We start from the raw sequence: 19,667 nt of genomic DNA, 5'->3' as shown, positions 1-19,667 counted from the left end.
CTCCTTTTTATTTACCAAATTTATTTATTTTTATTTTTATTTTTATTTTTATTTTAAATTCAAATTAATTGAATGGCTAGGAAAATGAGGAAAGTACACGTGGCGTTGATACATGCAATGAGAGCGGTGGGATGACATGATATGAGTTTGATTGATGTGTGGACAACAGAACAGAACAGAACGGCGTCGTTTTGTCCAGTTACCATACCCTGAAACCGCTTCACTAGCACTTATCCATGGGGGTGGGACCCACCACCATGCCCTTCTCTATTTTGTTGTTATTTTCTTAAATAATCCCAAAAATTCACACAATAAAATAAATTATTTGCGTTTTTAATATTATTTAAAACACAAAATAAAATAAAATAAAAATGTTTATCCACACCAAAACCTTAACTGTATCGAAATGACACAATAACCTCTTCCTCCTCGAGGTTTCTGGTCGCAATTTCGACTTAGTTAAGCATTGACTCTCCTAAAGACCGAGGGTAATCTAGTCATTTCACACTGACACGAGAATTTCACCGGAGTGGGTTGGTTGGTTTTCTTTAGCTGCCCCTCGCCCACGCCACACGATCATGTGGCGGTTGTGAACACATCCGTGTTTGAGGGCTGGTGGCAAACTCGTTATTTCCGATTCTACTCGAGGCTATTTTCGGGAGAACACTTTTTTTTTTTCCGAATACTTTCGTCATCTAAACATAACGTGGAGCCAAACTGCGAAGCCACGAAGCAAGTTCGTCGAGTGGTCGACACGTGCTCCTCGCGTGATCAAATCGTTTTATTGCCACGTTGGAAATCCGACGTGGATATCGATCCTAGTCAGCACATCTCCTTTCTCTTTTTAATAACTTGTCTCGAAGACTCCTCATTTCTCTTCCATCGTCGACTGAAGAGACCCGAGACCGTACTCAAAACAGAGTCCATTTCTACACTTTCCCTTCGCCGGGAAGTTTGTTTCTTGCCGGGAATTATGGAGTTTCGAATGGTCGGTTGCGTTGCAGGTACGGTCTGTGCTCTCTGACCGTATCTGGTTTCCCCAAGCGAAAGCGACCTTACTTGCCTGAGTTTTGAAGTTATTCCATATTGTGTTTACAAGATTAGGAAAAAACTTCATTATAATTATTAGGGATTAGGTTTCTGAGTTTTTGCTATCTCAAATTTATCTTCAGTATATTTAATTTGAGATGCGCTTCAGAGATGTCGATGAAGATTCTAATCGAACTGTAGGTTATCGAGTTCACATTTTTCATCTTGCTAGCGTAACACTGTTTTGCTTGTTCTATACACACACTTGTCCGTTTTCTAATCCTGAATTAACCGAAGGAATTAATGAATACGAGCTTTCAATTTTGGAAAATGATGGAGATAACAGTTGTTGAGATCTGATTATCTGGAGAGGTACTGAAATTCGTTTGAGAGAGCTTACATTTCAAATGAAGATCCAGCCAATCGATTTTGATACAGCCGAAGAAGCAGCTCGGTTTGAGCTTGTGAAGCCGGTCGTGAAGTCGAAATTGAAGCGACTATTTGAGAGACAGTTCTCGAACGTACTGAGAAATTCGGCAGAGAAGGCTAACTTTGAAGAATCGAATGTTAACAAGGACAGCTCCGACGGCGTCTCTTCTGAGTTGGAGCCTAGCTCTCTATGCTTGGCGAATATGGTTCAGAATTTCATAGAGGACAACAATGAGAAGCAATTTAGCGCGTCTCGGTGTGGCCGCAGTCGCTGCAACTGCTTCAATGGAAACTATACGGACAGCTCCGAAGAGGAATTGGATCCACATAGTGGTTTTGGCGATTCCAATTTTTCCTCTGGTGGTGAGGCATGGGAACTTCTGAAGGTATAACAGATCATATTTTCTTTCTTTTTTTTTCTTTTTTTTTTTTTTTGGAATTGATCGATTTTCGTCTCTTTATTTTGCCCTATATGGTTTATATTTCTTGTTTCTATCCTTCTGATAATAACGCTTTCATACTCGAGCAGAGCTTAATCCCCTGTACGAATGTTCACGAGAGGAATTTATTAGCGGAAACAGCCAGAATCGTAGAGAAGAACAAGGTGTGCAAGCGTAAAGACAACTTAGCAAGGCAGGTTGTTACTAATGGATTGTTGGCCCTTGGATACGATGCTTCCATCTGCAAATCTCACTGGGAAAAGTCCCCCACACATCCGGCCGGTATATTTCTTAATCACTCTTGTTGTTATTAACGGGAAATTTTTGGTTATTGAATTTGAATTCGAGCGGTTTGCTCACCAGTTCCCCCCTTTCACCCAAAATTTTTATGAATTGGTTATTCCGGAGAAAATCTAGGATACTCGAACCGGACCATCTTTTCTTCTCTCAAAATTTGAATTTCATTAGGCAACTGAGTTCCGATTGTTTCTGATTATTGTTGATTGGGTTCAATTTACTGATGCATCAGGGGATTACGAATATATTGACGTGATTATTGACGGAGAACGCTTATTGATAGACATCGACTTTCGATCAGAATTTGAAATTGCGCGGTCAACCAAAAGCTACAAAGCGATCCTCCAACTCATTCCTTATATCTTCGTCGGCAACCCTTGTCGGCTTCAGAGGATCGTATCGATCATATCAGAGGCTGCAAAACAGAGCTTAAAAAAGAAGGGGATGCCTGTTCCGCCATGGAGAAAAGCCGAGTATGTAAAAGCGAAGTGGCTCTCTCCTCATATTCGTGCGTCATCTTTGTCGAGTTTGGGTCCAGATCCTGAGTCAAAGCATACTCTTGGAAACATCCAAATCAATCTCCGTCCCGGCGCTGAGAAATCGGTGGATCCTAACGAGTTGGGAGGGGTTGAGACTGCTGCCGTTGTAAAAGAATGGAAACCTCCGGAGCTTAAGCCAAAAAGTTCATCGATTGGGGCTAGAAATCTTAAGATTGTAACTGGGTTGGCATCGGTTATTGAGGACTAGCCATGAAATTTTGGTTTTGTTTCTTTTTATCCTTTTTGGGTTTTTAACTACCGTAAAAACAAATAGTTTATACGCAAGCTATCATGGTGTTAACCTTCAAATCCCCTTCTGGTTTTTGTGTAAGGGTTTGGGTTTGGATATTACTGGTATCAATAAAATTTGAAAGATAAATAGTTAAGAACTATTAAGTTTGTGAAGGCATTTTCTTCCCACCCACCATAAGAAAAACCCCTCTGGAAGATCAAATGGTTTCTGTTTAGATCTTTAATTGAAGGTGCAGTTGTAAGCAACGAAGGTAAAGAAGCAACTCACTGCAGTTCTTCAATGATTTTCTATTCAGGTAATAATGTTTCGATATTTCACCACTGAAATGCTTGTTTTGTTCTTGAGGATGGCAGGAACTGATTTTATGATTGAAGAAGATTACACCGGAGTATCGTTGCCTCGAGCAGCGTGAGGTAAGTTAATAATTCATCTTCTTTCCCTTTTATGATAAAGCTTAAATATGGCCCCTCTGACATATCCATATTCTTTATCCATCCTTCTGCAACGGGAAGATAGTGATATAATAATGATGATTCCAAGTCCTGATTTATGAGACCATACGCCTCATTTCTCCTGAATCTCTCTACTGTCTGCAGTATTTTATTGATAGTTCATTAACAAATATGATTTAATCTTATCTTGTTGATTTTGAACGCTATTTACCTGGGCAGGATGCGTGAGAAATGTTAGCCCTTTCTAGAAATCCCTTGCAGATAAAAAAATGATTCAAAGAAAGGAGAGCCAATTTTTGTTCAATTTGCCTGGATTTGGGTTTCTGCTGTTCTGAAGTTCATGATTCGAGCCAATTTTTATCCTAGGGTGTTGTTTAATGATTAATCTGCGGTTACTGAACATGGGGTCGAATCCACCGTTCAGCATGTGGGCCTTTGACTCGATGCTTCCTTCCCTCTCCCCATGGTTTAAGAATCTACACCCTATTTGTGGAAGCATGGGAATGTGGGCGTGGGGCTAAGAAATAGGCAGAACTTGGGTGGCATAGCCGAAGAAGGCAAAAATAAAAAGTACTATGAGGTGGGTGGTTTTACATCTATTAGGCCCTGTCCTGACGATGATGTCTAGAACTATACCGTAATAGTTTTTTACTTGAATGAACTTCTGGTCTGGTGCACCATTTTCTTAAAAGCCTCCCATTATATTTACTTTTTAACCTCCCTCTTCCAGATTTGAGTGGATAGGTCGTTTCTGGCTACCCACCCACTGACATAGTTAAAGAACAATTTTCGTTGTTACCGAGTCTCAACACTTGAACAGATTATGCTTTTTAGAGAATCCAATATTGGGGAAAAGTGTTGAAATGAATTAAACAATACTTATCTTATTTGATTAATCGAATGAGTACCATCCCAAAAATAGAATCCAATTAGAATTAGAACATCGATAACCTTGTTTGGAGGACCCTGCTTTTTGTTGAGAATCTCTCTTATTTCTAGCTTGTTTTTAAAATTGTCGTTTCTGCTATCTTGTACAATCTGAATCGGCTCACGTTCTATCTTGAAAACTGCACCAGATTATTCTCCTCTGGTGTTTCTTTATTATTCTTTCCTCCAATTAGACCCGACTTATTTTGGTAGGATTATCAATTGTGCCCTTCCTTACATTTCTGGGAAAAAAAATATATAGTGTGGGTCCTTGACTTGGACTTCAGAATTGAATTTGGTGGTCTTAAACCTTATAAAGATATGTTACAACATTGTTTAAAGTTTATTTCAACTTTAGGCTGTAATGTTGACACTAGGAGTGATGCATCCCACCAAAAACCTCATTGTTGGCTAGTGCAGGAGGTATAGGTATTAGTTCTGAAATGATATTTAAGCCATTTTGTTGGGTGTAAAATGATGTTCAAACTTGTTTCATATCTTTACAAGTGCATTAATTATTAAATAAGTTTTAGTTGAGAATCTCAAGACTTATTTCTTGTTTTTGTTTTCTTTTTCTGCGGTGACTAGGCTGGGCTGAAAGAAATTGGTTGCAGCCCAGTTGGTGAAGTATTGCTAGTACTGTTACAAGAATTTCTTTAATAGAAGAAAGCAAAAAGGAAGAGAGGAAAAAAGGCATGGTCAACATCATATAAGACTTTGCTGTCAGAGACTCTAGGTTGCTTGCTAACATTGTAAAGGTAGCACCTTATCCCTTTTACTCTACCGTTGCTTTTTTTCTAAAAAATAATAATACGTTTTTCTTTTGTTTATCTGTTTGATGAGTAGATTCTTGTGTTTATAGATATTCAGAATTACAAGTAGAGTGTTGAATGTCGACATACATTGCATATATAGAGATAGAAAGCAAATAAATTCACATGAAAAGACCCAACTTGATTTTCCTTTGCTCTTTCTTGTTGGCTTAATTAACTTGTAAATATTATACATGTGATGAAATGTTAAAGAGAGCTTTATTGGAAGTTGGGCAAGGCAGGCTGCTCTTTTTAGACATGGGGATTCTGCTCCTTTTGGCAAGCAGAGCGAAGGCAAAAAGGTATTGGTTTCTTATGACCATGGAAGTCAATTTTTTTGTGCTATTCACATTCTACGCCTCCATGGTACACGCAGTGGCCCTAATGAGCCCCAACTCCACCACCCTCTTGCATGGCTGCATCTCATGTTTGTTGGCTTTTAACTAAAAGAAAAATAGTGTTTTCCAAGATAATAAAGACTTGGAGAGAGCTCCCAACTTTATTTTGCCTTTGGGCAGTTTTCAAACTAATGCATTGAAAATGATGTTCGAACCTGCAATCTAAAAGTAAAGTTCTAATGCCATGAATCATGATATTTAGCTCTACATTTTGCTTAATCCTTTATATATGGAACGGTAGTGTAATTCTTCTTGGATCATTCTCATAATAGGCCATTGTGATGAGTATTGATGAGCATGGGTTATTTTTGGAATGCGTTCTTGTGTTATTTGAACATTGAAAGAATGATACATACATAAATACCAATTGTCAGTCTAAAGTGCGTGTACAGTTTGAACTGCGTGATGTTTTGATTTTAATGTTTGAGCAAGAATTCTTTTGTGATTTTAATATTTGCATGGATAACAAAGGCACGTAGTAGAGTTTGGAGAACTGCAATTTTGTGATTTCAATGTTCGGCAAGAACTGTAATTTTGAATTTGGACTGTTAAAAGCATAAAAGATAGTCTAAAAGAATTAGATCTTAATTGTTGAAGTTTGCTGTTTATGTGGCTTTTCATGATTAGAAGTATTATACGTTTGAGTTGGTAATAAATTTGTATTTGGTCCCTTGTATAAGTTGATTATTGTTCTATGATCTTGAGGATTTGGTTTTTGAAGGCCTTTTTCCCTGTGTTCTTGTTTTCCTTCTCCATGTGTCCACCATTCTTGCTCAAGAAAACCCACAAAGATACTCTTCTTTGAGACCAAGAGTCCATATCCACCATTTCAAGCATTATAAAGACCTTTCAACTCCGAAGGAAATGGATATCAAACCCACAAAAGGCCATCAAGAGGGACAATGATGCCTTAGTGTTCTTTTACATTGTTCTCACCTAGACCTCAATCTATAGAGATTTTAAACTTTAAACTTTAGATATTCCAACACCTTGAACACAAGAAACCTCCGTGAAACCTCAACTTTTTTAGTGATCATTTCACGCTTTTATAGTCGAACATTATAGTGAAACTTGATGAATATGAACTCGATTCTTTTAATAAGTAACACCCAAAAGAAAGTTTTTTTTTTTTTTTTTTTGGTGTGTGTGTGTGTTTTAGGAGGGTATTGCTAGTAGTGTAAATCATTTGAGATAAACAACAATTATTTTGGGACAAGATTTGAATACTCTATACGAGATAGATGGTCCTTGACACCCGTAACGACCTAGGCCCACCGCTAGCATATATTGTCCTCTTTGGGCTTTCTCTTTCGGGCTTTCCCTCAAGGCTTTAAAACGCGTCTGCCGGGGGAAGGTTTCCATACCCTTATAAATGGTGGTTTGATATTGTCTTCTTTGGACTTTCCCTTTCGGGCTTCCCTTCAAGGCTTTAAAACGCGTGTGTCAGGGAACACCCTTATAAATGGTGGTTTGTTCTTCTCCCCAACCAATATGAGACATCACAACACCTCAACCTCGTATCTCCTCTCCAACCAATATGGGACATCACAACACCTCAACCTCGTATCTCCTCCCCAACCAATATGGGACATCACAACACCTCAACCTCGTGTACAATTCAATCAACCTCGTGTACAATTCAATGGTCAAACTTTCTATTTTATATGATTAAATCTAATTGCTATTAAGTTTTTTTGAACTTACATTCTTGATCTATTCGAGGTCAAAACTGTTAAACTAAAATATACAAATTTAATAGGATGTGGCCTAAATTGTTACATATTTTTCACAAATTTAATGATACATGAATTACATGCTAAAATTTTGAATATCATTACTTCAGATTTTTAGCCAAAAAAAAAACGGCGGCTAATATGCCTATGCAGAGCAGCGGTAAGAACCATTTGTGTACATGAACGTTGCATTACTGGGGATATGATGCTAAGGGAAACCTACGTCAGTTGATGGTTCCAGTTTTTCTAAACAAAAATGGTTCACTTTTCATGTTAAGTCTGTAACATTTAAAATCCTCCTTCAATAATAAGTTCCGCTGCTGCACCCATTGCAGTCAACCCACCACTTTCCAGCAATGCAAGAGCCAATTCCTCCTCGTTCAACTGCCTTAATCCTTTGCCCAACCTCTCCAACACCTTCAAATCCACCTCGAGCAACCACTTCGGTGCACAACGCACCAGCAAGCTCACGAACCCAGAAACATAAGCCCGCCATGTAGCCCAATCACACCCAATGGAGAATTTTCCATCCAATGCGCTCGCAAGAAATTCGAGGTGGGCGTCGAGAAGCTTTGCACGCCTCTTCGACGCTGATGATATCGAGTCTATGCCCCAGGAGAACGTCCCACAAAGTACTGAAAAGAATGCAAGTGCATAGCCCCTAAGCACAGGAACCATACCTCCATATTCTACACCTTCACGGTCTACTGAATGGACTGATAAAAACCAAGACGGCAAGGTTTCTTTATACAAAGATTGGACCAAGCCTGATCCACCGGATATCCAAACTAATGAAGCTCCAAGAGAAGCTGCAAGTTTAACGCGTGCCATTGCAGAAGCAAAAGAAACCTGTTCACATCTCATTCCATGCTTGGACTTCTTTAGTTTTTCAGCCTTCTCCTTTGGTAGCCCAGTAACTGCAATGTCTTTGACAGAGAGCATTAAAAGAGAGACAATCTCCTCCACCAAGAACAAAGCATCTCTAACACATCGATGCACACGGAGATAGAGAATCCCAGGAGCCACTGGAGACATCCCTCCTAAAACGTGAGAACCGAAACCGTGACCGAGGAGTGCGCCTACACCTCCACCGCTGTTTACGTTGGAGTTGCCTAAACCCAGAGTCGAAGTGAAACAACTCTTAAGCAGCTGGACAACAGCATCACTATTATGGTGAAAAACAGTGCGAGAAGCAGAGAACACAAGGAAGTCATTCCATCGCTTCACTTTCTGAGCCCACAATGAGGCTATAATAGGTGTGCAAGGCCACGAACAACCAGCAACGAGCGAATTTAGCGCGGGGCCAACGAGGGCAAGAAGGCGTTCAGAGGCTTTATCCAGTTTATAGGTTATTGTGAGGCTTATTAGGGCAGCCAAGGGTAAAGGAAGCATAGCTGGAAAACTTCCTCCTGCAAATAGGCAATTCAAGCTCAATTTTAGGTTGAACAGAAAACACATGAAAAATGCAATACCAATTCAATTTTTTATGTTTTTCAAGAGTTACTCTGGTGAGAGATCAAGTGAATGTGTTGCAGCTTCATCACATTTCAAACAGTGCAAAGTCACTGTCATTCTTTTCTTTCTTTTTTTTCCTCTTGATAAGAAACCTGTGAATATGTTGCAAAGACCAAAAAACAGCAACAATCTAAGGGCAGGAGATCCCCCCTCCCCCACCCACCAATCCAAAAGACTATTTACAAAAAGCTTTCCTATCAAGAAGAATCAAAGATACGAGGCAGTTAGGAAGTAAACTGTTGTTGCTATGGCACCACTAAGAAGATAAAAACTGAATATTTGTACAAAAAGCGTCGACGTTACTCTAATGACTTGTCTTGAAAAATTCTTTGATATGAAGTCGCTATCATTCTTACCATTTCTATCGTCTTCCGTGAGACGTATTCAGATTAATATATTTGTATGAAGAATATATCCTAGACGCTTAGGAAATTGCTTCTATTACTTCGGCTGAGACTCTTGAGTTTTCTAGAGAGTTGATAATGGAGATATTTGGCTTACTAAATATCTTTTCCCCACCAGGACGATAAACTTTTTTTTCTGATTGTTGTTCGGCTAACTCATAAAGTGTAGAAGGCAGATTTTGCGGACCAACAGCAGGCTGTGCTTTGGCACCTACCTAACCAAGTAGAGAGAATATATGGGGTGGGGAAGATGAAAAATGCACCTACCTAACCAGGTAGAGAGAATATAGAGGTGCTCTTCGTAACATTTATTTTCTTTATGAAAGTTTTATCACCATCCTCCTTTATTCAAATCAATTGGAGAGCATTTCTTCAATCTCCATTCTAATGGTTGGGAGGGCTTTCTTATCTTGACCTTCGTTTTAATTTCTAAAAAAGAAGTATAGAAACCAAATACTAACTCAATGAAATTGATAAAAGTAGGAAAATAGTTTCCAGATGTTCTAATAAAATATATATATATATATATATATATATATAAAACGGCATTAGTGCGCATCAAGAATTTACCTAGAGCAAGACTAGGGACATCAACACCAGTTGCAGCAAGAATCTTTTTAATCTGTTGCTCAACAACGGACAAAGTTGCAGCAGGACTAGGCCAATCAGTTCCGTTCATGAATGCTGGCTTCCATATACCACGTGTAACTTCAGCTGAAAAGTAGCACACAATAGTAGCAAAGGATGCCGGTAGAAAATCAGCAAGGTCTTTGAGTCCTGAAACAATGAGGTAAAGAACTTACCAAGCAAACCAACAACAGATTGTTCCTATATTGATCCTGAGAAGAAATATATTTTCTATAAGCCGTCACAAGGGTACAAATATGGATTCATCAAGAAGCCCGCAGTACACAAATTCACAAAGTTCTTAGAAGAGACAATGCTCGAGACGATGTCAATTCAACTCTTGGCTCATTTTCATCTCATGGTATTGTTTATATTGTTCATGGGTGGGCATTCCTTAACAAAATGGAATTACTGGGGAAAAAAAAAAGGACAACTTCTTGATTAACTCGTTCTCTTATACTTCCCAGTAATGTTCCAATCATTTTTGGGGAGAATTCATTCTCGCTGCAACCTTCCTTTATATCGAATGTCATGACGAGTACTCAAATTCCAATCTCCTAGAAATGTCTTCCTCCAAATCCATCCCCAACTCCAAAAATTTTCCTTAAAACTACCTCTTCGAGAATTTGTGTATTTTTCTTCAGTTCACAATCCTCCTCATCAGCCCAAACTTGATCCAAAATTCATCAGGTGCATTTTTCCGGGTTACATCACACCAAAAAGAATAAAAATGTTACTCCCCACCCACTAGAAAAATGTAAACATCTATCGATGTTTACTTTTTTTAAAATTAGTCCATTTTCATCAAGTCCCAAATTTGGGGGAGAATGGGAGGGAAATTGAGCTACTGGAAGTTGAGTCTAATTGTATCACATCACTTATCCCCACTGTAACCAAGGTCTTAGCTCCTCCTTTAGATGAGCTACCTATTTCTACGTTAGACCAAACCTCTATTAATATTGCAAAACAAAAGGGGAAGCAAATTAGATTTATAATCCACAAATAATAAGAGAGACTTTTTGTATTAATAAGGTAGATTTGCATGAAGCAAGGGTGGGGAAGGAGGGGAAGAGAGCAACGGGAATTGAAGGTATTAATAATCCAATTAAGTGAAAGGGTTCTTTGTAATATTCTAACAGAAGGGAGAGAGAGAGAGAGAGAGCAGGTTCCTAACATTTTTCATTTTTTGTTATTAATAATCTACTTAGACATGTAATATTTAAACATTTAATTTAATGACAAATCACAATAAATGAAGGTAAGTTCTATATTTAAACATCAAGAATGGTATTAGTCCAAAAAGAATTCATAAGTTCTCAAAAAAATAAACCACATGCAGAATTTTATATTCTAAGTAATAGATTAACCTTTCTTGTTTCTCATTAAAACAGTGTTTCAGACTTGCCTGTAGCCAAATCACGGGGAGACAATCGTCCATGAGCACAGGCAGTAAGAGCAGCATCGAGAACGAAGGGAGTTGCTTCAAGGATGTCCCATGCAGGCACTTTAAGCTTAATGGAGGCCTCTTCATTTGCAGATCCAGATGAGTTGCTGCTTGCTGAAGTAGTTGAAGTCAAAGACTGACCACCACGATTTATCTTCTTGAACATCATGGTCAAGAGAGCATCAACAGTTTGATGAACAGGGGCCCCAGGTACAAGACCAGGGGGAATGGAAGCAATGCATTCTTGATGTTGCCGGTACCACCCTTTCAATTTTGGAAAGGAATCCATGAATGTAGGTTCTAAAGAAAATTTCAACAATTTTGACAGCCGTCTGACTTTAAGTCGATCCTTGGGTGACTTTCCAAAAGATGCTAACTGAGAATTTCGAACCAATAGCAGATATTCAGGAGTTAGCTGAGATCCCACAGGCCGTGCATCTCCCTTCACATTTTCAATAGGTGGGTGATGAAACCGCCACAACCTCAATAGAAGTGTAAAAGCCAAGGAGAACACTGCATGACAAGTAAGTTCTTCCCCAGATGTAAGGATCCATGACTTGGGGGTACTTGATCCAAAAGCTTCGCAGATTGGCATTAATTGACCTGCAAGTAGAGGAACCTGGCATCAAACAGCAAAAAAAAGGGGGGAAAAATAAGCTCATAGTACAATGAAAATAAGGTCTCAATTACTCTGTTCAAACCGAATTCTTTTCCATGTCAAAAATCAAGTATGTTCAGAATCATTGAAGCAGGNTTTTTTGAGTTCAACAATAGGGTGGGATTCAAACCTCTAGTCTCCTAGTCAAAAAGTATATACTTCATGTCATTTGAACTATTTTCAGGTCGGCCGAAGGATATAGATTATTAAACAAAAATTGAATCTAATGATTATTTGAATGGGCTTATAAGGAATTTTCTCTTAGTCAATAGGCCTCCGTCCCACCTATCAAAAGCCAGGCATCAAACCCTTTCAAAACTTCTCCGAAACAAATCAGCTCTCATACTTAATTTATAATGGCTATAAATGAAGAGTAAATTCATATATAAAACCTCTACCAAGCTTGCACACAGAATCTATTATATAAAAAGGTAACTTCAGATTCAGATGCTTATCAGCAGGGTCAAATAAGCAAGGTTAACATTCTTACCATGCCATGCAAGGAAAAAATCTGCACGCAATCAACTGATGATATTCCAACCAGTAGAACATTCAGAAATGGGGCATAGTCGATCAAATAGCTATCACTTCCAGGGTAATCTGCAGGAATTGGTGGCGACAATAATCTGGATATAAATAGAACAGTGTGTTCCTAGAAGAAAATGGGTTAAAATAATCCCAGATGTTAATAGTGGAGAACAGATGCAAAATTAATCTTTTACAAAAATATTGGGGAAAAAACCTTCACACAGTGCCATACAAATCAGAGGCATCAACTGTCATTCACCTGTAGATTCCAGCCTCGAACAAGTGATGCCCCACACAAAATGGAAGCTGCAGATATCTTCTCGTCACCTGAACCATTTATGGCAATCTCATAGATCTTCTCAATCTCCGCTAAGCTTACATCAAATCCATGAGCTTTAAGTTAAAATTAATTGGCATACTACTGGGTAAAATTGCAACGCATCTGATGTACGCTTATGAATGTGATAAAACTCCATAAATGTATTACGGTGACAACATGTACGTTTCCCAAAGATTTTGTTCAACAAATAATTTTGTTGATTATTGACCCTTGTGGAAATATTCCATAGTTATTCTCTCTTTTATTTTGTTCACATATTTGTTCCCTTAATTTTTCTTCCTTCCCTTGTATTCTTTTTTTTTTTTTTTTTCCTTTCCTAACAAGAACCAAACTTTTATTGAAGAGATGAAAAGAGACTAATGCTCAAAGATATAAGCTCCCAAGAAAATCACAAGCTTTGAGTCATAATATTGTCTTCGTAGGAGGAAATTTAGTGTCGTGGAAGAGTAAGAAGCAGAACGTGGTTTCATAATCAAGTGTTGAGTCATAATATTGAGTTGTGGCACAGACTATATGTGAAATAGTGTGGATATATCAATTGTTAACTGAGATAGGCTTTAGTATACAATACCAGCAAAATTGTGGTGAGATAATCAAGCTGCACTTCAATTTGCATCTATTCCATTGTTACATGAGTGAACTAAACATATTGAATGTCATTTTATTTGTGAGAAAATACAACCAGGGTTGCTGTCCACCTGATATGTGAAGACAGGAGAATAACTGAGGGATATTCTCACTAAAGCCTTAAACGGTTCAAGAAAATCATCACTCCAACAAGCTGAGCATGATCGACATATTTGCTCCCGCTTGAGAGGGATGGTTATGATATATGTTATTGTATATAGTTGTCCTTTATTCTCTCAATACTGTGTACAGTAACGATTGGGATCTTGGTTTGAGAAGTGGTTTCTGACAGAGAGTTGGAGGGGTGGTGAGCTAGGCTTGCTATTGGAAACTAGATAATCCACTCAAAGGGATGATACTTTGCTTTCGAAGCTGGATAAGTCTGGTATATTTACAGTTCCTTTGGCCTTGGTTGCTCTTCAAGAAAAGAGAAGAGTGTTAGATGAAGCATAGTGTACTCACCTTTGGGAACGGATGATTCCTAAGTTCATTTTTTTTGTGGACTACGGACCTCAAATACTCTAGACAAAGTTTAACGGAGGTACCCCAACCTGTGTATCTCCCCCAATATGTGTGTTATGTGCTGTAAAAATGAGGAGTCTTCTTCCCATCTGCTGATGCACCGTGAGTTCGCTGGAAAAGTGTGGAATTTATTCGGTCAAATGTTTGGGTTGCAGGGGTGTAAGCTGCGTGGTATAGTTTTGTGGTTGGTTGGAATTCTCTGAGTGGTGGCTGAAATACAAAGCTGGAGTGCTTTGGATGAATCTTGATAGGGCTATTCCTTGGCTTCTTTGGAAAGAGAGAAATTCTAGAGTGTTTACAGATAAGTCGAGCTCTCTTCTTTCTTTTTGTGACCTCGTACAGTTTATGGCCTCTACTTGGAGTGCGCAACACAGGTTGTCTTGTAACTACTCGATAGAAACCATCAACTTCTTTCCTTCGGAAGAGGGGATGCCTTATTCCCTTGTCCCTTAAGTTGTTTTGTTTTGGCTTTTGCCTCTTGAATGATATTCTCTTGTTTCTCATCCGGGAAAAAAACTCCTTGTTAGAAATCAATCTAATCGTTTATAAATCCATCTTACTTACTATGTTCATCTCATCTCTAGTTTCCCCCCGTCAGCCACCTTCCTGAATCACTAATATTTCGTCCTGAATCACTAATATTTCGTCTACCCAACCGTTGATTGGACCATGAATTACCCATTTTCACCCTCTTGTCATTCCTCTCAGTGACCCCTTATATTTTGCCCCCTAACTGACAAAAAGAAGGATAATAGGGAACAAAATTTAGCACCTCTCTCCAACCCCTTCTATTAAACCTGCTTAGAATACCCAGCTTTCCCCACCTTCCTAATTTTCATAACTTCAAGAAGCTATCCAAATCTATTTCCAGCTTCCCTGTCTGCAACACATAGTCGCTGCATCTGTATTCACTTTTTTGGGAAACAAAATACAGAACCTAGGTACTGAACTTGGTCCTTTAATTAATCATCTTCCCTCAATATGGCATTACATGATACAAAAAGATACTTGTGGGAGCATACCTAGAAGCTGGAGTTGCCTCTAAAGCATTCACCATTGACGGAGTTAGGGACGACCCTTTCATGAATGATGACCAACCAACCACCTGACTAGATGCACTACGAGGCACTTGACTGCTGCGTGTATTTACATAGCCTGGCCAAAAATATGCCGATGTATCTAGAAGATTCCTAGAAATACAAGCCTCAACAATCAGATGCCGCATATTTCCAGCTGCAACAAGAAAAAGCAACAAATTAGCCACACAAGAGAATACATTTCGGATGTGCATATGTATGCAACAATGTGTGTGTGTGTGTGTGAGAGAGAGAGAGAGAGAGTGAGAGAGAAATCTTCAAGGATCAAAAGAACCATTGTAAATTAAAATTTAAGATGTATGTACAGGATAACAAAGACTACTATACTATGTAGATTTGCACGCCAGAATCCTATGCCACATCTAGAATTAGTTTGTCCACAGAATAAAATAATTTTGGGGATACGTTCAATAATGTGCTTCATTGAAGATAAATTGTTCAAGCAGAATTCCAGTAATAATGATTCTTGAAGAACGTCAATCCAAAATTTTGCACTTGTTGATGAATAAATGTCAACCACTGAACCAAGCAATTTTTTAGCATGAAGTCAATAATGTCCTTTTATAAAAGATTTGACTGTTCTAACAGAATTGTACTCCCAGGAAATCTTGAGAAATTGAGCATGAATCTAAAGGTTATCATTTGCAGATGAATCTAAGGGTTAGCATTTGCAGATGAATGGAGATAGAACAGGTCAATTGACTATGTTTAGAAGTTCCAAAAGAACGCAAATATTCACCAATTTAAATATTCTAGAGACCATTGCTCATTAGAATCCATACAACCAATGTTAAATTCTGAAATAAGAACAAGTACTTACAACAATTAATAGGTGTGTCATTCATACTAACACAGTCATAGTACTCATTACCAACTGCAACTCCTGATATGAACATTACTGCTTTTGCGGCAGCCTGATTGGCTACTACAATAACGGATTGAGGAGGAGTCAGCAAGCTCTCATATTCACCCAACATCTGCAAGCTCGTAATCAAACCTTGTCGGCGCTTTCCTGAAGACTGCTTCTCATCTCTACTTTTACTTGGGCTGCATTCATCCTCCTCCTTTAGTTCACCTTCCTCTTCTTCAATAATAATGGTGACTGCAAGGGTTGTAATTGACAATAACATGCACAAGCATGTATCCAAACGAGGCACAGGACCCTCACTTGGATCCCTTTCCTAAAATGGAAATTTGAATTAGCAAATATAAGCAGGTTGGAATAAGTTAAATGCCCCCCAGATGTAGGCAGATTAAACCTGAGTTTTTTTTACCTAAAGGTAATAAATACTCAAATAATAATAAAGAGGAGTATAAGTGAAAAGAGGGATGGATGCTTAATTTTCTTGCAAGGTACGTTTCCCCAATTCAACAGAAGGAGACCGTATTTTAAGTAGATTATTGTCACAAACAGAGTAAAACTGCCACATGAGTCAGGCTTATTAAAAGATTGAACTTCAATGCTGCTTTTTTTATCCATCTCCCCCAATCTTGGAGTTAAAATATAAAGGAGAAAGAAGAACATAGTATAAACTTTATAAGCCAGCATAAAGTTACCATGCAATTATCATAGAACAGAAATCACTTTAAATCTCTCAATTCAAGGCAATGGACCTGCTAATTAAGTAAATTGTGCGGATGAAATCATTTTGGACAAAGTTAATATCTGAACATAAAGAGGATATAAACAGATAAACATGATTCATTTATCAAAACGCTAATTGATCCTACCCTTTGAATAAGTCGCAACGCTGCAATCCACAAACCCAAAAATGTATTGTGCCAGGAGGCATCATTAACTGCCCGCAAAGATTTTATCAAGCCTGCAGATAACTCTGGATCAATAGAACTCTTATAGAAACTTAGAATTTCAATTTAATTGAAGAGTCACTCAAGCACTATAAAAATTGTAAGCTCATACAAATCAGACGCTCAACAGCACTAGTTGCCAGAACTTGTGATCCATCCATGGCATCCTCCAGGAACAAATCAATGGGAAGCCACAATGCAGACCAATTAACGCCATGAGATTGACCAGCGGAAGAAAAGAGCGATCCAGAAGCCATTACATCATGGAACTCTAACTGAGATGTTGTTTTTCCTTCTTGTGATAAAAACCTATGTTTATCGGATGTCCAGTGCAGAAGGACCTCTGGAGTTATTAGTTTTGTGTTCCTCAAAACTACTGAGTTTGCTGCAAGTAGTTGTAACCGCTGGGCAAAACCTGCCCAGTGCAATGGCCTAAGACCCAGAAAGCAGAATTATGTTAATCATTTTCATTGAGCTCTAAAAATTTTGTATTAATTTAACATTAAAGCAGCATACGTTATTCCAATAACTAGTGGTAGTCTCAATGAAATGTGGCCATTCTTAAAATCCATACGCTTTTCTTTCCTTCAGAAATCAAAGATGACGGAGAGAGAAGACAAACAAGGTTAGGAAGAATTATACTTCTTACATATTTTGATGGGCCAAGCACAAAATCCTTGCAGTTTTCTTATTTTGCAGGAACTGCCCAATAATCTCAATAGCTTTTGCAGTGTTCACTTTAAGCAGATTTTCACTGTTCTCAGTTTTCTTCTCACCAAAAGAATCATGAACATCTAGTTCCATATCATGTGGTTGTGGCCTGATTAGCCACACTGATCTTTCTTCTGCAGGAAGTTCCAGCAATCCTTCATCATCCAATGATGCATCAAGCAAATGCCATACAATTGAAAAGAATAATTCAACCATAAGTAGCCCAGGTTCACATGTCTGGAGACCAAATATCTGGGACAGATGAAGGACGTCATCGATGGTTTGCATGATCCTGAAATGGCATAACATCATTCATGAAGCCTTTTCCTCCAGTTGCATAAAATAAAAATCTGGGGGGTGGGTGATGAAACAAATGATGGTGCAATAAGGTTGAGGCATTTCTCCCATTATTTTTTAATACGTATTTTTTTATATATAAAAAAAAAAGGAATCGAAAATTCAAAACAACCATAAAGGAAGATAATTAGAAAGATTGAAGAGATAAGCTTGATGTTAACAGGATTTCTATCTAGGAATTCCGTGCTAAAGGATATTGTCAATAAAAGAAACTTGTTGAACCCTAGCCTTTATAAGGTGATCCAGCACTCTAAAAACCTCAACAAAGTGAACTTCTTCTTTTAATTGGAGCTTGCCCCACGCGGGTATCAATACTCATGATAAAACTCAAAATAGACTTCCTAGCTAGTGTCTTTCTCCAGGAAGGAACATTATGTGGACGTGGTTGGCTTTGCTTAGAGTTATACAGCCAAATGCCTCTCAAGGCAAAAGCTTTCCTCTAGGTTTACCATCGAGAAAGAAAAATGGTTAAACAGAATGAAAAGAGAATGTGGCTAACCACTATAATGACACGAGTAAACTGCAATGAAATCTACCTTGGGTAATTGGGTCCATTGACTTCCAATGTTGATGAAAAGACGTGTCTGCTTAGAAGTTCCAGGTAAAGCCTGTATGCTGCAGGTCGAAGCTTTCTGTATGGAATTGCCCTGAAATGTGGTATATGTCAGCTTTGGACGGTGAATAGTGGATGAGAAAAATCGAAGTATAACAAAAGAGGAAGAAAAATAAAATGATCTTCCACACTCAAAGCCAGTATCTGATGCAAATTGAAGTGAATTATTGGACAAGAGGCAACAGATACAGACTAGAACATATATCAACAGTAGACAACTACAGCACAACGAAATTATAGCTGATTATGGATGATGTGCAAGCAGAAAGGCAGTTACCCAACAACGCACGAAATCTAAGCATACGGTAACTTATTTTCACAAATGTCCACGCGGATACATAAAGAAACCATAAGCAAATTCAAAGTATTACTAATGAAGCACTCAATATGATACATTTAAATAACAATTCGAGGAAGCGAAGAAGCTTTAATCAAAATGCTAGAACAAATGAGACCTGGTAGAAAGAAGAGCAATAACCAGCAGGGGAGGAACGATTCTGGCGGTCATTGCCTTCTCAAGGAATTTCCACATGATCGGAACGTGATTGTCCCAACAAATATGAGAGACCAAGAGGTGGGCGAGCTCGACAGACGGCAAGGAAACACTAGCCGAATTGAGGCTGGAGCTGAGCTGAACCGCCCAAAGCAGTGGATCGCTGTTCTTCTCCTGCGCCGACTTGGTAAGCTCCAACACAGTGTCCCAAACACCAGCGATCCCCTGCAGTTGACCGGGCGGTTGAGCGGAAACCGCCATGGGAGAATCTGACCCACAGAATTTCTTGCTCAGGGAAAGGGAATAATGGATGGAAAAGAGATTCAGGGTGAGTAGATTGAAGTTATTTGAGAAAACATTTGGGGTTCATTCTCGTGTATGTCCAAAATTTAGAGGTACATGAAATTGTTCGCGGCGCGTAAAATGATGGAAGAAGAAAACCCTGGTTTAAGTAATTGAAGAAATCAAATTAGATTTGAACCCTGGTTCAAGCAATCCAATTCAACCGATTACATTAATAATTCATTATTTTAAATTTTCCAAAGCTCATCAAACATCCATGGAATTCCCAATAATAATAATAATAATAATAAAATTTGATTTTAATCCATTC

At 38.5% G+C, this 19,667-nt stretch overlaps 2 protein-coding genes across 4 annotated transcripts; one reads left to right on the top strand and one right to left on the bottom strand.

Moving 5' to 3' along the window:
* Positions 1-880: 880 nt before the first annotated feature.
* On the top strand, positions 881-5,956 carry LOC111811963. 3 transcript variants are annotated; one of them, XM_023699047.1, is made up of 6 exons: positions 881-1,844; positions 1,988-2,180; positions 2,428-3,237; positions 3,341-3,400; positions 4,955-5,124; positions 5,392-5,956. In XM_023699047.1, exons 1-3 carry the CDS (start codon positions 1,437-1,439, stop codon positions 2,940-2,942), a joined length of 1,116 nt encoding a protein of 371 aa, XP_023554815.1. In that variant the 5' UTR covers positions 881-1,436; the 3' UTR covers positions 2,943-3,237; positions 3,341-3,400; positions 4,955-5,124; positions 5,392-5,956. The 3 variants fall into 3 exon arrangements, with proteins under 3 accessions (XP_023554815.1, XP_023554813.1, XP_023554814.1); XM_023699045.1 differs by adding an exon at positions 3,659-4,019 and having other exon boundaries at positions 2,428-3,400; XM_023699046.1 differs by having other exon boundaries at positions 2,428-3,400.
* A 1,429-nt stretch (positions 5,957-7,385) lies between these two features.
* LOC111811962 (mediator of RNA polymerase II transcription subunit 33B-like) lies at positions 7,386-19,528 on the bottom strand. Its single transcript, XM_023699044.1, has 12 exons — positions 19,017-19,528; positions 18,485-18,595; positions 17,530-17,883; positions 16,993-17,312; positions 16,803-16,894; positions 15,892-16,252; positions 14,997-15,207; positions 12,745-12,859; positions 12,448-12,609; positions 11,261-11,918; positions 9,799-10,005; positions 7,386-8,718 (listed from the first exon to the last, which is right to left on the bottom strand). The coding sequence occupies exons 1-12, from the start codon at positions 19,313-19,315 to the stop codon at positions 7,598-7,600; spliced, it is 4,011 nt and encodes a 1,336-aa protein (XP_023554812.1). The 5' UTR covers positions 19,316-19,528; the 3' UTR covers positions 7,386-7,597.
* Between the last annotated feature and the right edge of the window lie 139 nt (positions 19,529-19,667).

This window comes from Cucurbita pepo, chromosome LG15 (genome assembly GCF_002806865.2).
Source record: "Cucurbita pepo subsp. pepo cultivar mu-cu-16 chromosome LG15, ASM280686v2, whole genome shotgun sequence".
Classification (NCBI taxonomy): Eukaryota; Viridiplantae; Streptophyta; class Magnoliopsida; order Cucurbitales; family Cucurbitaceae; genus Cucurbita; species Cucurbita pepo.
Note: the sequence above shows the minus strand (reverse complement) of the source record. Positions and strands in the feature narration are given on the sequence as shown.

Bases quoted from the DNA above. Each gene is read 5' to 3' on its own strand.
- LOC111811963 (XM_023699047.1), top strand. From the start codon at position 1,437: ATGAAGATCCAGCCAATCGATTTTGATACAGCCGAAGAAGCAGCTCGG. The intron at 1,845-1,987 runs GTATAACAGATC...ATACTCGAGCAG, and splicing joins AGGCATGGGAACTTCTGAAG to AGCTTAATCCCCTGTACGAA. The intron at 2,181-2,427 runs GTATATTTCTTA...CTGATGCATCAG, and splicing joins GTCCCCCACACATCCGGCCG to GGGATTACGAATATATTGAC.
- LOC111811962 (XM_023699044.1), bottom strand. From the start codon at position 19,315: ATGGCGGTTTCCGCTCAACCGCCCGGTCAACTGCAGGGGATCGCTGGT. The intron at 18,596-19,016 runs GTCTCATTTGTT...ACCACATTTCAG, and splicing joins ATTGCTCTTCTTTCTACCAG to GGCAATTCCATACAGAAAGC. The intron at 17,884-18,484 runs GTAGATTTCATT...ATGCCATTTCAG, and splicing joins AATGGACCCAATTACCCAAG to GATCATGCAAACCATCGATG.